Consider the following 16,113-nt stretch of genomic DNA (forward strand, 5'->3'; position numbering starts at 1 on the left):
GCTGCAACCACTGTTTCGAAGCGCGCCTCCGACGACGTTACGAAGGGCGCCTCGAATCTCCCCGCTGCAACCAGGTTACGAAAGACGGCGACGCCAACACGGTCCCGAAGGTGCCACTGCTTCGAACTCCGCCGGGAAGGTCACCAGCCGTTTGGTAGCGTAGGTATCTCAGCTCGCGACTGCTTCTGCGCAGAGCTGATAGACGAGCGGACGAGACGACGGTGAGTTTAAACAAGGTTTATGTACAGCATATATACAGAGGCGTTACAAATTCGGCACTGGGGCCGACAGAGACTCGAAGAGCCGAGCTCTCCTCTCTAACACATAGGTCTGCTCTTAAATGGGTCCGCTATAAAAAGGGGTCTCTCTCGACGCGCCGCAGGGCTTCTTTTATATGCCCCGGGTCCAACCCAAATGTCCAACCCGAAGCGCCACTGGTCGCGAGGTCAGAATCCTCCAATGAGGGCGCCGCTGGGCCGCGTCCTTCTTTCTCATCGAACCTGGAGAGGCTGCGCTGCAGGTGGCTGCACCCAAGGACGAGTGACGTCGCCGCGCATTGCGTCACCCCCCCAGACAGGAAGACGCCGGTTGTTTACTCGACGGACTCGCTGGCTGCACTGACTCACTGCACGTGGGCGACAGAAAGGCGCCGCGCGTGTTTACGCCGTTGAGTTGTTCGCGTCAGGCAGGCTGGCCTTGACACAGATTGCCTTTTTCAGAGGCACGGACGTCCGCTGTGGACTCGCAGGCATAACAAAAACTCATTGGCACTGGGTTTTTCGTGCATGACAACTCTGTGAGTCATAACAAGCTTTGCTTGAAAGCTGACAGCCTATGCCAGCAAAAAAAAAGAAAGCTGATCCCTCTTTTTGGGAATCGGTATAACATGAAAGTGAAATGTGTCTTCACTGAGGTAGTTCAGCATTTCTTTTCATTGTTTCACCACAACAGCGAAAAAATGAATGCTACAGCAACAAATTGCATTTTTACGCAAAAATTGGCAAGCAACTTGAAACTTACAGTGCACACCTCATGCAGAAAGCACACACAAAATGAGCATGTGCAGGAAAAGCACGAAGAAACAACTGTCTCAGCTCGACACCTAAAGCACGCTGCTCAAACAAAAAGCAGGGCACTCGAAACAAACCCACCACTATACACAGGACGAGCATGAACAACATTCTTACTTCATCGTATGTGAGCACCGTGATCCTTTCATAGATGAGGCCACGGCAGCAAGCGAAGTCACTTTCATGCTCTCCTGAATCACGAGTCTGATCTGATAAGCGCACACGCAATCCAAGAGTTCATAACCCATTAAGGCGTGCGTCCAAAGAAACACAAGAGACGCCCAACGCAAGCCTATTGTGAAATTTTGCTACTGATGACGAAAACGCGATGAAGCTGAGGAGCTCTGAAGACTGCCAACTGTATATGGTGTATATAAGTGACTTTATGTTAGCCAACTTGACAGCGTACACTTCGTGGCTTAGTGGCCTGTGTCACGTGCTGCCAAGTGAGAAGTTGCTGGTTCAATGCCCCGCTACGGAACTTTTTCTTCTAATTTTTTTCTCTTTGCAATCTCTTACTATATATTTTACTACGTCATATCCGCGATGAAAATTTGTCAGTACAGCCATGGCGGACTCTAGCATGACACTTTTTTGCCTTAAAACATGGGAAAACCACAACGAGGAGAAAAGGTAGACTTAACCGCACACAACTTTTTGCACTGCTTCTTTTGATACACAATGGGTGCCAAGCAACACATGCTCTACTTTGAACCTGCAGTGAGCAGATGAGAGACTCACCACCGATCTGACTTGTCATCGTCTGGACTGTCTTCCCCTTGGTCATCCTCATCTTCCATTGACAAGCGCTCAGTCATTTTAGCTTGGAAACGGGCAAGGGCTTCCAGTGTCTGCAAAAACAGGAGCATCCACAATGCCTCACTCCATGACTATTGTTCATTGATACTGCTGTTATTTTAATTCTTTTTCGCAGCTCAGGCAGATGGATACTAGTGGAGCAACACTGCATACTGTCAATAGAGGAACGGCCACTTGACCTTCAGCCCTCGGTATTGGCAAAAGCAACAAGTAGATTAGGTGCTGAGGTAAGCACTTTCAGTGCAGTGTTGAACACCGATTGGCTCTAATCTGTGCATTATCATTAAATAAAAACGTGCACAATTATAGTAGAAGCTGGGACTGCTAGCTAATTATTGACAGAGTGTGCATGATGCATATAAAGCCATGCACATTCACTGTGCTATGAGCAAAGAAAAATAAGTAAAAGATGGCAGAACGTGTGAGAATGCACTTTAGAGCATGACACTGGAGATATCCAAATGATTCTATATTTCTATTTTGCAATTATCTCCCCACACAACAGTACTTAGGTCATATAAAAGTTGTTAAGGTATCTTGGCATTGGATTTGGACCTAAAACTGTTTGCCTTGTGTCTGCCTTAGCAAGAACAGTTAAAAAAAACACTTCAAGTGAACTGAGCAAAAGAAAAACTGAAATTATTAACAATAATCAAAATTACCCAAAATATACATTCGCACCGGCAGTCGTAATTATCAATTCTACAGCATGAAAAGAAAATAGCTTGGCAGCACTACAGTTGTGCATGCAGACAATAATAGCTCAAAAACTGAAAATATCTAATTTGGTGAAGCTGCATTTCAATTTGAACACAAAAGCTTATTCATAATTTTCAATTATCCTTTTGTAGGGGTCTCAAACATGCGGCCCGCGAGCCTCTAGGTTGCCGCCTGATCATAGCTGCCTTCGCCCCACATTTTTTTTATTCTCTGAAGAATATTTGTGAGCTACACAGGCATGACTGGTTCAAGGCATTGTCTTCATGAAGCATCCCACGTGTTCACCTTGTTTGGAAACCAGATTGTACAACGAAATTGTGTTTCAGAACCGGCATCCAGATTTGAGTAGTTTTGGGAGGCTGGTAACAACATAATTCTAGAATCCTGGCACCAAGCCTTCTTCAGAAATTGCCTACATACGAGATATGGGACAGTTTCCTTTCAAATGGCAAAGTGTGCTGGCAAATTGTTCAAACTCCTCCTCCCCTCCTACCTCCTCCACTGCCCTAGCACTTGCAGCAAAACTAAATTGCGTAAGTGCGGCACACTGGCTGAGGTTAGTTTTAGGAACAGGCTAATGTCTAATCAAGAAGATGAAAAATTTTGCTGGAAAATGTTGATTAATTTAAAAGATGCAACCTTTTGCGCGGTGAACAACTTAAAATCAAGTTTTGAGAAAAACAGGAAATAAAATTTCCACATCTGTCATTCCTGATCTAAAGGAGGTCACAAAAAACATTATGCAAGTACAGTACACCGAGGTCCAAAAATTTTATTGAAGAGAAATATGCACACTTTTGGTAGGTGAACATGCTGCCACAAGAATTTCATGAACATGCGCTATAATAAGGAAGTTGCAGGGGTTAGAGCATCCGTTTCAGCAGGTTTTAAATTGTCTTGTGGCCGCTCTCCACCCTCCTGCGCGAAGAAGTATCCCGTCGTCGTGACTGCCCATTTCGACAACGCGACACAACGTCCGTGATACATCACCGGTGCGCAACCAATGACCAAGCCCTGCGCGGGCCGGAAACCCCACACAGTATGGTAGTGAGACGCCTCCTCATCTTAGAGGCTTTTGTTCTGGCAGTACTGCTTCTCCCAGAGTCTCAGGATCTACAAAACAGCAGAGGGCAGCACAGAAAAATGATGATGGGGACTGCGCGGTTGAAGCTGCATTGCCACAAGGCCAAGGCGATGTTTTGTAGTGCACAGAACCGATCGACGAGCTCAGTAGTGCACAACGTTGCGCAAGCTTTCGTCCCACTGCGTGGGTGTACAAAGGGTATCGGTCAGCCAAAACAATAAGCGTAAGATTTTTTTTTTTTTTTTTTTAAGGATCTGCACGGCACGCAGTGCTGAAATATTCGGCAAATGTGATCACCGCAGTCTAGAGTACGAATTGAAAATCTTGTATAGGGGGTGTAAAAAAAACGTCGGAGCCTATTTACTCAAAACACATATATGCGTAATGTTTTCTGCATAGAAGTTCTGAGTGCCTGCACATTCTTAAAATGTCAAAAATAAAGATCTCCAATCAAAGCAAAACTTTCTTGTATTTACTTTGCTTGAGTCCAACAGATAAAAAAAAAGTAGCCAGACGAAGTAAGTAAGCACGGTTCTTCCTATCCCTTTTTCCTATATCACGTCATGTATGCATCGAAGTTGAGTATTTTAACTAGTCCAGCAGGCTGCTGAAAATACACAGCAGCTTTTCAAACTAAGTAATCCCTGTACCTTATTGATCAAAGCAAGCGAGGAAGGTGCAGAGCAGCAGAACATTAAATCCCCTTGCCCAAAGCCGTAGCCACCCCCTGTCTACACTCCAATTTTGATGCTCCCGCTTTAGTTGGGAAACCCTACCCTCACGTGTTTGGCCACTACGAGCCGCAACGACAACCTTTCAGCTTCCGGGGATGCTGTGACACCCCCCCCCCCCCCCCCCCCCCGTTTTTTGCGATGGTTTTTTTGTTTCCTTTTGGTTTAAAAAAATGAGGACAAATAAATTGGCATGACCCCCCCCCCCATCTTCTGTTGCGGCAATCTCCCGGATTCAGAATCCTTGAACGTGGCAGGTATGCCAAAAGCAGGATTTCAGGTCTTTGATCATTACCTGATCACACTTTTAAAAGTTCAAGTGCTGACCGACCATTTCAACTTCTCTTATTCATACTGCACAAGATGAAATTAAAATGAAATAGCCTCTCTTGGTCAATTTTTCTAGTAACGTGGGTTAATATGCATTCAAGGACTACACCTACAACAACACAGACGTTCAGGGGAATACGGAGGAGGCTTGAAGTAAAGTTGAGAGTGAACACTGACATGCAGCAGCCCGCTCAAATAGTGCAGGGCTAGTTACCTCAGTGTGGCCCATTCAATGTGGCGGTCACATGATCTGTGGCCGGGAGGCTAAGGCATTTGAAGGGCACATCTCTCGACAGGGTAGATTTTTGAGGTAACGTGAACCACAGCTCACGTGATCGAGCATAAGAAAGTCCTTGTGGCCACACACCGTGATTAAGATTGTATGCACACTTTGTAAAAGAAGAGAAAATGGTGGTCTTTCCCATAAATAATTTTCTTCACAGCGAAAACTGTTATGAGAGCACAACAACAGCATTTTGGAGGCGTAGTTGTCCGCCACTACTGTTGCCAGTATTTGTGACAGCTATTGCACACAGTAAAGCAACTCTCCCTCACTAACACGGAGTGTTTGGAACGAGGACAAACACAAAGGCTGTGTTAGAAGACCGGACAACTTGCGCAGCTTTCTTCGATGCATTTGAGTAGATAAATGATGATTCACTATAATGAATGAAAGTCTTCACCGACAAAGCAAGTAATGCCCCCCCCCCCCCCCCCCCATGAAAAGATGAGTGCTGCTTTTTTTAGCCTGACTAAGTTTCCACTGTGTACATCGATTTTGAGAGCTTTTCTGCCTTCACCTAGGAAGCATGCAAGAGACCCACTGTGGCGACAAGACTTGGCAGCTACAGTGATGTTGCTGCGAGCAACTACACAGGGATCAGCTAATAAAAATGTGCAATGAAAAATGCCTTCACTTCTGGGGATCCTAATCCTTCTCAAAAGCACTGCACCTTCCCACATTGTGAAAAATGAAAAATGCAAGAAGAAAAAACAGGACATATAAACATATGACCCGCACTCACTGTTGATAAATAAAGTGTTTCCGGTTTGTGTGTGTTGTTGGCTCCATAGAGTTTTCTGAAATTTTCTAGAGGGAACTCTAGTACTGCGACCATGGGAATGATGGGTAGTATGCAGTCTTCATGCTTGTGGGCTTCGAACTCACTTGTGCCTTTGTTTATTGCTGTGTTTTGGTTTTGTTTCACAAAAAACAACAAATCCTGAAACTTTGTGAGTCGATTTATATTAGCCTAAAAAGGCCAAGGTGATCAAGTGCAACTGCTGCTGAATCTTTGCTGAACTTCGTCTCGCAACAAAGTGAATTCAGGCCCCAGGAAGCCAAACGGAGCGAGAAGAGCAAAAACTAGGCAAATCCGTGTACTATCCATCGTTCCCATGCTGCATCGAGCGCTCTGTGGGTGCTGGCTCTACCAAGATGCTGCACGATGAGTGGAAAGAGTACCTTCTGCTCCCTCTGCGACCCTTTGGGCAGCATCTGCTGCTTCTTCTTGGTGTAGGCACGCTGCTCCTGTCTGTAGGCACGCATCAGCTTGTTTGGCTCATCCCCTTCCTCCTCCTTCTCGTCATTCTCTAGAAACGGACAACAAGATGCTAAAAGAAACTTTATCAACATATTTAGTTCTTATCTTGCTTTTTTCGATGTAATAAGGACGAGTGATCCGGAATGTATTTTTGTGAGTCACAGGAAAGCCGCGCTTGTGTTTTCAGGGCTCCTCTGTCTGTATCCCGACATGCAGGAGGCGGGCACACGAGAGCCCTTACAAATGAAAACTGGTGGTGTAGAGCAGATAGTTTTCTACACGTCAACCATTTTGGCTCACATCATATGACATATCTAGTGCAAATGAGATTAAATTAGTATTTAAGTGAAAATATGGGAAAACTGTAGCGTTTTGCTAGTGCTCCTAGACCTAATTATTGGATTGTGGGGGTAGAAGAAAGAGCAAAAGAGTGGCTACTCGGGCTGGTTGGTATTGCATTTTTTAAAGAAATATACTTTCTCAGTGAGCAGGGACCGTTTCAGAAGGAAGATAGAGCATAGAGATGAGACAAAGCGCACACTTACAACCAAGTTTATTGCACAGATGGCGGGAATATACATTCCCGCCATTGCACAGGAATATATATTCCCACCATTGCACAGATTATATTATATGTATATATTGCACATATATATATTCCCGCCATCTGTGCAATAAAATTGGTTGTAAGTGTGCACTCTGTCCTATCTCTCTGCTCTATATTCTTTCTGAAACGATCCCTGTGCACCACGGAAGTATATTTCTTTCAAAAAAGAAAAAAGAGGGTGCAAAAACTCGGGTTGGCATTTGTGTCTTCATAGAAAACTAATATTTAGTTGCTGTAGGACTACTTGGACATGATCCTTCATCATCATCATCATCATCATTTATTATACCCTTAAGGGCCTCTCTCGGGGCATTACATAAGGGGGGGAAACAATCCAAGTACAAATTTCAATGAAAATGCAGTTCATGGTTACAGTTTTTGAATTACTAAAACATACAGGTAGCAACAAAAAACAAAAAAGAAAACAGAGCATGTCAAACGAAATATTCAACAGTCAATTCGCGGTCCAAAATATACAGGCGGCAGAGAACAAACAACAAAGAAAGACAAACAGCGATTAAGAGTCAAGGGTAGCTAGTAATAAACCTCTAAATTTAACAGCAACTTGTTCGCTGACAATAGCATCCGTCAAACCGTTCCACTCATCAATAGCTGTAGGAAGAAATGATTTATTAAAAGCATTAGTAGAGCCAAACAGACGTTGGATACTCAGGGAATTAAATAGGCGACGGGATGTTCGGACAGGCGGAAGTAAAAGTGAGCCATGTAGGTGAGGAAAGCTGTAGTAAAGTTTGTGAAAAAGACAGAGGCGTGAAATTTTGCGTCGAGCTGACAAAACAGGGAGACCGAGGGATGATTTGATTTGACTGATGCTTGCTCGTTTGTCGTAATTTGCGGAGATGAATCTTCGAATAAAATTCTACAGAAAAATCTTCCTATACCTTATTAATCATGAAAGCCTTCGCATTGTCATGTTCAATGGCATACTAACCCCGATTTCCTTCTGTAAAACAACAAATGGTTTAGCGACAAAAGTTGGTTCCAATAGTGAACAGAGGCCTTCAACATTACCGTTGCATGGGATTACAAGGAATGCCACTGTGGCACTAGTAACTATTAACCAAATCAGTTCTTAAATGGGCAGCTGCTCTATCGCTCGCAAAAGTTAGTTTCAAGTAAATTGGAGCATAATCTTCAATGTAATCCTTGATTGTTCTCACAGCCAAGCAAGCATGTGCAGAATCATGGCAAATGTTATTGACCTGGTCACGTCTGTGCAGCATTAAAAAAGACTGAAACGTTTATCTGCGGCATTGCTCTTGGACGTGAAAGGCGCATATGATAATGTATCGCATGAAGCCATTCTAGATGTCAGGGAAAATGTTGGATTAGGGGGTCGAGTTTACCAATGAATCGACAGCTATTTGAAGGGCAGAACTTTCTTTGTACAGACGGAGAATGGCACAACAATGCATCATTGCATCCATCGTGGCGTGCCTCAAGGTGCTGTTCTTAGCCCCACACTTTTCAATCTAGCACTCCTCAACCTGGTTGATGCACTTCCAGAATCAGTCTATCTATCAATATATTCAGACGACATCTGCATCTGAGCGTCAACCCTAACACATTTTCATTTGCATGCCCGGCTTCAGAGAGCTGCTACACTACCGACAAAGTACCTTGAATAACGGACACTAGAGCTGTCATCAGAGAAGTGGTTGCTTACAGCATTCACACATAAGATGATGGGTCCATATGTTATTAAAATCAACGAACAGATGATCAACTTCGTGAAGGCCCACCGATTCCTCGGAGCCATAGTTGATCGCGACCTCTTCTAGAGCCCTCACATCGCCCACATGAAAACGAAACTCACCATGATCACCTACGTGCTCAGGTATCTTGCTGAAAAAACGTGGGGTGCATTGGTACTAGCAATGCTTCAACTCTACACTGTTCTGTTCCTCGGTTATATGCGCTACAGTTTACCCGTGCTTTGCGGGATTCGAAAGACAAACTCGCGCGTCCTCCAGTTGATCCAAGCCCAAGCACTGCGAATATTGGTCTTCTGAGATGCCCATCTACAGCAGCGACAGTCATTGCACGTGATTGTCCAGTCAGCACATACATTCGCGTAGACGCTTCTAGAATGCACCTAAGACATTTCGCACGAATTCCATCACATCACCTCGCCTCACTTTGAACTTCTACGCCCCACTCAGCATTCAGCACAAGTGTAGCTCAGAATTGTGCAGTTCTTCCATTGCACTCCATGCATGCAGCAGGGTTGCCGTTACCATTGTGGTGCCTACACCCACTCAAAGCCCTTCTTACGATTCCTGGCATCCAAAGTAAGAAAACGTCGCATTTAGCCCTCAAGCAGGCCACATTACTCTTCCTGCAAGAGAAGCACAACGGACGCATTTACATTTACACGGATGACTCTGCATCTTCAGTAAGCTCAGCAGGGGCTGTGGTTATTCCCACGAGGCACATCACAATTAAATTCATGACATCGCATTTGACTTCGTCGACAACTGCAGAACTCGCCACCATATGTGCAGCTCTGGAGTTTATAGTTGAAGAACCTTTGGGAACTTGGTCTATCTTCTCGGACTCGAAGGCAGCTCTTCAATGTCTCATGTCAACCTTTCGCCATGGACCTAATGAGCAGTTAGTAGCTGAAATAAGGCTTCTTGATCACCAAGCAACCGAGAAACAACACAGCATAGTGTATCAGTGGATACCAGGTCATTGCGGTATATATGGCAATGACCGTGCAGATGAGGCCGACGAGACGGTACTCAGTACAAAGCCATCCCGTTCTCAAGTACCGACGCAGCTACAATACATCGTTCGCTTGCAATTGATCTCACACTAGTAAGGCAAAACTCGACAGAATTAAAAAAACGCGTGCCTGCATAACTTGGATCCCGATCTCGTGCTTCGTATTTCCTCAAGAATATCTAGAGCTGAGGAGGCTCTTTTATATCGCCTGTGGCTTGGAGTGGGCTTCACGAACGCATACTCCTGTGTTATTGGAATGGCCAGGTCTTCTACATGCACTTACTGCAGCTGCGAAAAAGCCATCTCGCACATTCTATGTGAGTGCACCTATTTCAACAGGCCAAGACAAGAACTTACTAGGTTCTTGTCTTGGTTAATAGACTAGGTGATCGGCCTTTGTCGCAACAAAGAATTCTGGGTCATTGGCCGAGCCCATCCTCATCCCAGAAGGCACTTCGAGACAGACAACCCTTGCGCCTTATTAGTCCTTGTTCATCTTTAAAAACTTCCCTACCACAACGAAACATTCTTGTTGTCTTAGTCGTATTGCTCTTGCGCATAATATGTTCCAGTACCTTCCGTTGCTCCAATTTTATTATCACCGTCACTGCATTCTTTAGTTCTTCAAAACTCAGATCACCGATTATCCGCTTCTTTCTTTAATCTGTATGTATCCGAGAGCCCAAGCTGTTACTCTGAGCAATCTTATCATGGTTCCATACTTCTCTGGATCGATCACGACCGCAATTGACGTGTATGTGTTAGTTGCATAACATTCACTACTCTCAGTGTCTTCTTCCGTTTCTGTCTGAGCTGTGGTCTTGTTTTCTGTAACAAACCACTTTGGACCATGCCACCATAGGTCCGACTGTATCAAAGCCTTTGGGCGTAGACCACTGGTCATTAGATCAGCTGGGTTCTCTTCACTTGCAATGTATGTCCACTCTGATAGCTTTGTTTTCTCTTTTATCTCCTTTACCTTATTCTCTACAAAGATGTTTCATTTTTTCTTTCCCCGTAGCCAACTATAAGAACAATAGTCGAGTTCGTTCAGTATCTTGTAGCATTTATATTCCTTACAAATCCGCTTCTGATGTATTTAGAAATGCGAGCAGACAGCAACGCAGCCATCAACTCAAGCCTTGGCAATGAGATTTGCTTCATTGACACTATTCTTCGTTTTGCAATTAGTATTTCAGCCTCCTTTTCCTTCTCATAGCGATTTATCAAATAGGCCGCCGTTCCATATGCATATGAACTTGAATGTAAACATTCAACAGAAGTCTGTATGAAACTGGGAGATGATTTAGACTCTAACCAAAAGTTTTGAGCAAACTTGGCATTTCGAAACTGACTTCGCTCTTTCCTCAGGGGTGACAGCGGGGCTACGTAGCAGCGGCGTCTTCAAAGCACTCGCGGGGCGGATAATGACCCTCACTCTCTCTCTCGTTTTGCCATGGAGTGCAGTCCATGTGTATAGTTTCAGTTTTTTATTGAGCATTTTCTTCACAGAGTTGCAAAAAAGAAAACGCAACGATAAGAGCAAAAAGCTGTTATGTTAGCAGCTTGACGAGACTCCTACCCCTTTTCACTTAGCCGACACTGGGGGAAGGGTTCCGAGAGAACGGCTGATAATATGGGCTGTCCTCTGTATGTGCCACGACTCGAGTAATAACCTTCCCCTCCAGTTCGGCTCGCTTTCAAGGATGGCCGTCGCTTCGAAATTTATCCGGTGATCCAACGTCTCAGCATGTTCGGCGACTGCGCTGCGCTCTTCGTAGAACTTCCGCACATCGTTGACGTGTTGCTTCAGTCGTTCCGGTAGGTGTTTCGTCTCGCCAATATACGACGAGGGGGACTCGGCGCAAGGAATTTCGTAAACGACACCGGCGCTCCTGTCCATTGTTGGCCGGTCTTTCTGGCGGGCGAGGAGGCGGCCCAGCGTACACGAAGGCACGTGCGCGATGCGAACCCCTTCCTCCTTGAAGATCTGCGCCAACATCTCGCTGGTTCCCTGAACGTATGGGACCTGTAGGTGTTTCGGGCGGCTGCCAATTAGTGTTGATTGGGGTTTTTCTATCCTCTCTTGCTCTGCGCGGCGGGCGGCAGTTCGAATGAAGCTTTTGGGCATCCGTTTTTTCTGAGGTCTGCAATCACGCGGGCCTCTTCTTTCTTTCGCTCCGTGTCATTGGAGCATAAGTTCTTAGCTCTCTGGAGTAGCCTGGTCACAACCGAGGCCTTGTGGCAGGCGGGGTGGGAAGAATCAAATTGAAGGCAGTGGCCATTGTGCGTTGGCTTCCTGTGAACGAAGAACTCCAGGCCGTTGCGCTATCTTGCCACCCGGACGTCGAGAAAGGGCAGGCAGTGGTCGTTTTCGCACTCAGTCGTGAATTGTACAGCTGGGTGCACGGAATTTAGAAGCTGTCTGAAGTTTTCGATTTCAGACGTCTTCATGGCACAAAAGCAATCGTCCATATAACGGAAGAAAAGCTTGGGTCATGGCGAGAAGGAGCTGAGTGCTTTTTCTTCTATGTACTCCTTGGTCAGGTTTGTGTTCTGAGATTCGGGTAATGCTTGAATATTTCCGCAAGCAGCTTGTTTAGCTGTGTCTGGGTTTGCTTCGTCGGAACCCTTCCCGCAGTGTATACACATGGACTGCGCTCCACGGCAAAACAAGAGAGAGAGAGAGAGAGGGGGGTCAATTATCCACCCTGCGAGTGCTTTGAAGACCCCGCTGCTACGTAGCTCCGCAGTCACCCCTGAGGAAGGAACCAAGTCGGTTTCGAAACGTCAAGTTTCTCAAAACTTTTGGTTGTAGTCTAAATCATCTCCCAGTTTCATACCCAACCAGACAGACTTCTGTCGAATGTTTACATTCAAGTCAATCAGCCAAGACATCGGACATGATACCATGTAGCTCGTCAAGCGCTACATGCGCATTATGGAAAGGATCTCAGTCTTCAAGACTGATCTCGACTTCAGCCGCACCTGCAAAGAAAGGAAAGTCGTTCCTCAAAGCCTGCACCTAAAATGACCTGTCTCGACCTCAGAAGGCTTGGAGGTCGTCACGAGAGCCGAACACCGACTGATCAACGCCCGCCTTCACGAAATTAATGCCTCTCTACAGCAAAAAGAATTGGACCTGTTCTTCGTCAAGCCTCAACTTGAGCACCGCATCCCTGAGTTGAGGTCTGCGGTCCACGCGTTCGCGAACTCTGTTGCGGCATCGACGGCAAAAAAGCATCGGACCACTCAGGATAAGAAACTCTCCAACCTGTTGGATTGGAGTTCCACCCAAAGCATCAAAAATTCCAGGTTTGTCACCAATATTTCATCTCGTCCACTCACTGATCGGGAAACCTCTGTTCTGGCAAAGGGACAGAGCTATAACATGTCAACGACGCCACGTTTACCGAAACTTGTCGCGGCTGTAGAAGAAGCCGTCCAGAGCGTGAGGCCAGGTGCCAGAGAAGAAATTAGGCTGAATTGGGATCCCTTCAAAATTACCGTTACAAAGGAAAAAGAACTTGACCACAGAGGAGAACCAGGCACTTAGGGAACTTGGACGGGATCGGAGCATTGTCATCTTGCCAACCGACAAGGGCAATTCAACGGTGGGATTAAATAGCGGGGACTACAATACAGAATGTTTCAGCTCTTTTAGAAGGGGACGCATACACACAGCTAGTATAGCACCTAGCGAAGCAAGCCCATACGCAGCTAAACAAGCCACTCGCGGAAATTTTCAAGCATTACCCGGATCTCAGAACACTTTACTTGCGACTAATCCGCCGTAACGGATCCGCATAGAGTTTCTATGGTCTACCAAAAATTCACAAGCCTGACATCCACCTCCGACCGATTGTGACCGATATGGACGATTGCTTTTGCATCATGAAGACGTTTGAAATTGAAAACTTCAGACAGAACCTTGATTCCGTGCACCCAGCCATACAATTCACGACCGAGTGCGAAAATGACCACTGCCTGCCCTTTCTCGACGTCCGGGTGGCAAGAAAGCGCAAAGGCCTAGAGTTCTCCGTTGACAGGAAGCCAACGCACACTGGCCTTTACCTTCAATTTGATTTTTCACTCATCCAGCACTAGTTTTGCACAGCAGTCAGCCTACTACTAGGATGTCTATGTGGCAGCACAACCTGTCACTTCATTGCATTTGTTTCCTTCTGCTGCAGTACTAGAACATTGTTTTGTGGAAATCACGGATAAATGCACTTCGCTATATATTCAGGTTGAAAATACATGGTGCTTTATGAATGGAAAGTTGTGAGAAGTAAACCTCCCAGTAAACTCTCAGTAAATGAAAAAACTCTTAAATGGAACAACTGCTTCTAATGTGATTCATTTCAGGCTTGTATTCTGCACCCCTGTTGCCCTCTTAATAAGCAGAACTCCCATTGAATGGAACACATTGTCCTGCTCCCTTGAGGTTCCGTTTAATGAGAGTCTACTGTACTTAATTAAAGAAAAAATTTCATTATACTAATGTCCACTATACAAGGTCAAACTGTAAATCGTTCCTTGCAATACTTAGATATTGCCACGTTCCATTTCCCAAGTTCTGTTATCGTCCCAAAGCACTACACAATTCTCAGCGCAAACCACGTCTGCAGTTTTCGAGAAGCTTCCGGACTGTAGTAGATCATTTCGATAAGATTACGCCTACTCTGCGAACTGTACAGATTATTCTAGAACCTACGCCACCACCAGCGATAACACTAGAACATTCGACCGCAAGAGTATAAATTCCGACGCGCTTCGCAGCTTGTCAGTAGTTAATCGACAGCCGACGCTCCGTTCACTGCTATCTGTGCAAGACTGTTACTGTAATCAGACTTTCCGTTTGCGGGGCACAGGTTCGCCCAAATAAACTGTTAAATCCCAACACAAAGTATCCTGTCTTCGGCCGCGTCACGACCCCGTGACATCTGGTGGAGGTGCTGCTTCGTTCATGTATCGGACGCCCCCGTCAAGCCGTCAACCCTGCCCACATCGCGGAGAAGACACCGACGCCAACCAAGAGCAGCGAACAAGCCGCTGACAGCAAAGTCTCCCACCGGAGTACGGGCTTCTACAAGACAAGGCGCGGAAGGCCAAGGCCATGACCTCGATTGCAGCGACAATGACAACCGCAGCGTCCCAGCCCGCGATGTCATTCATCAACCCAGGGAACCACCAACGTTCCATGGGTCATCGTGTGAAGACCCGAAAACCTGGCTAGAAACATACGACCATGTGGCCGCCCTCAACCACTGGGACAACAAAGAAAAGCTCCGTCGTGTGTACTTCTACCTGGAAGACACCGCAAAGACCTGGCTCGAGAATCGGGAGTCCACGCTCCGAACATGGTATGTCTTCTGCGGGGCATTCCTGGAAACGTTCGCGAGCGTCGCTCGCAAACAGAGGGCCGCTGCTCTACTAGAGACCCGGGTTCAGCTACCAAATGAAAAGGTTGCAATTTTCACAGAGGAGATGACCCGCCTATTCCGTCACGCTGACTCAGACATGCCTGAGGAGAATAAAGTTCGTATCCTCATGCGAGGGGTCAAACAGGAGCTCTTCGCGGGACTAATGAGGAATCTACCGAACACTGTCTAAGAATTTGTATTCGAGGCGACCACTATCGAAAAAACCCTGGACATGCGCACCAGGCAGTATAATCGTCGCCTTACTCCAGAATGCGCTGCTGCTCAAGCCAGTGACTCCGATGACTTGCGTGAAACGATCCGAGCGATCGTGCGGGAAGAGCTGCGCAAGCTGTTGCCTTCGGCGCAGCCTCCAGTGGATTCGATCTCCGACATTATGAGAGAAGAAGTTCGGCAATCGCTTCGAATTCCTCAAACACCGCTGCCCGAGCCAGAAACTATGAGCTATGCCGCTGCAGTGCGCCACAACACTCCTCCCCGTCTACGCCAAAACACCGCCCCGTAGCACTTTCGTCGCCAAACGCCACCCCCGCAACCACCCCCACCGACGTCCTACCGTTCGCCAGCGGGCCAGCGCAGTGCGCCGAGGAAAACGGACGTTTGGCGTGCACCTGACAACCGCCCGCTCTGCTACCACTGCGGCGAGGCCGGGCACAGATACCGCCGTTGCCAATACCGACAGATGGGACTGCGTGGCTTCACCGTCAATGCACCGCGTCCGCAGCCAGGATAACGGCCACGTGACATCGCCGACTACCTGACAGGAACTCAATGGACAACACGAAGTCCTTCCCGTTCGCCGTCGCCCAGCCGCCGCACGTCCCCGCACCCCCGGCAGTACTCTGGCCCAACGCGGGGCCGGTCTCCTAGCCCGTACCCGGGAAACTAAGGGCAGCAACCGATGGAGGTGCGGTTGCTGTGCGACGAACTACCGAAGATCCTCCTCCGACGCCGACGCCGCGACATAGCTTTCCGCACACAACGCCAACCAGGCAAAGCCCTGACGGCGAAACCTC

General features: G+C 46.8%; 1 protein-coding gene across 2 annotated transcripts in view; it reads right to left on the reverse strand.

Moving 5' to 3' along the window:
- Positions 1-16,113, reverse strand: part of LOC119169175 (spliceosome-associated protein CWC27 homolog) — a 199,570-nt gene that overhangs the window by 31,387 nt on the left and 152,070 nt on the right. For both annotated transcript variants that reach the window (XM_075886293.1, XM_037420284.2), the window contains exons 9-10: positions 6,220-6,347; positions 1,812-1,921 (exon numbers count right to left, since the gene is read on the reverse strand). In XM_075886293.1, the coding sequence (XP_075742408.1) occupies positions 1,812-1,921; positions 6,220-6,347 (238 nt within the window). The remainder of the gene's footprint in view (positions 1-1,811; positions 1,922-6,219; positions 6,348-16,113) is intronic.

This window comes from Rhipicephalus microplus, chromosome 2, assembly GCF_043290135.1.
Source record: "Rhipicephalus microplus isolate Deutch F79 chromosome 2, USDA_Rmic, whole genome shotgun sequence".
Taxonomy (NCBI): Eukaryota; Metazoa; Arthropoda; class Arachnida; order Ixodida; family Ixodidae; genus Rhipicephalus; species Rhipicephalus microplus.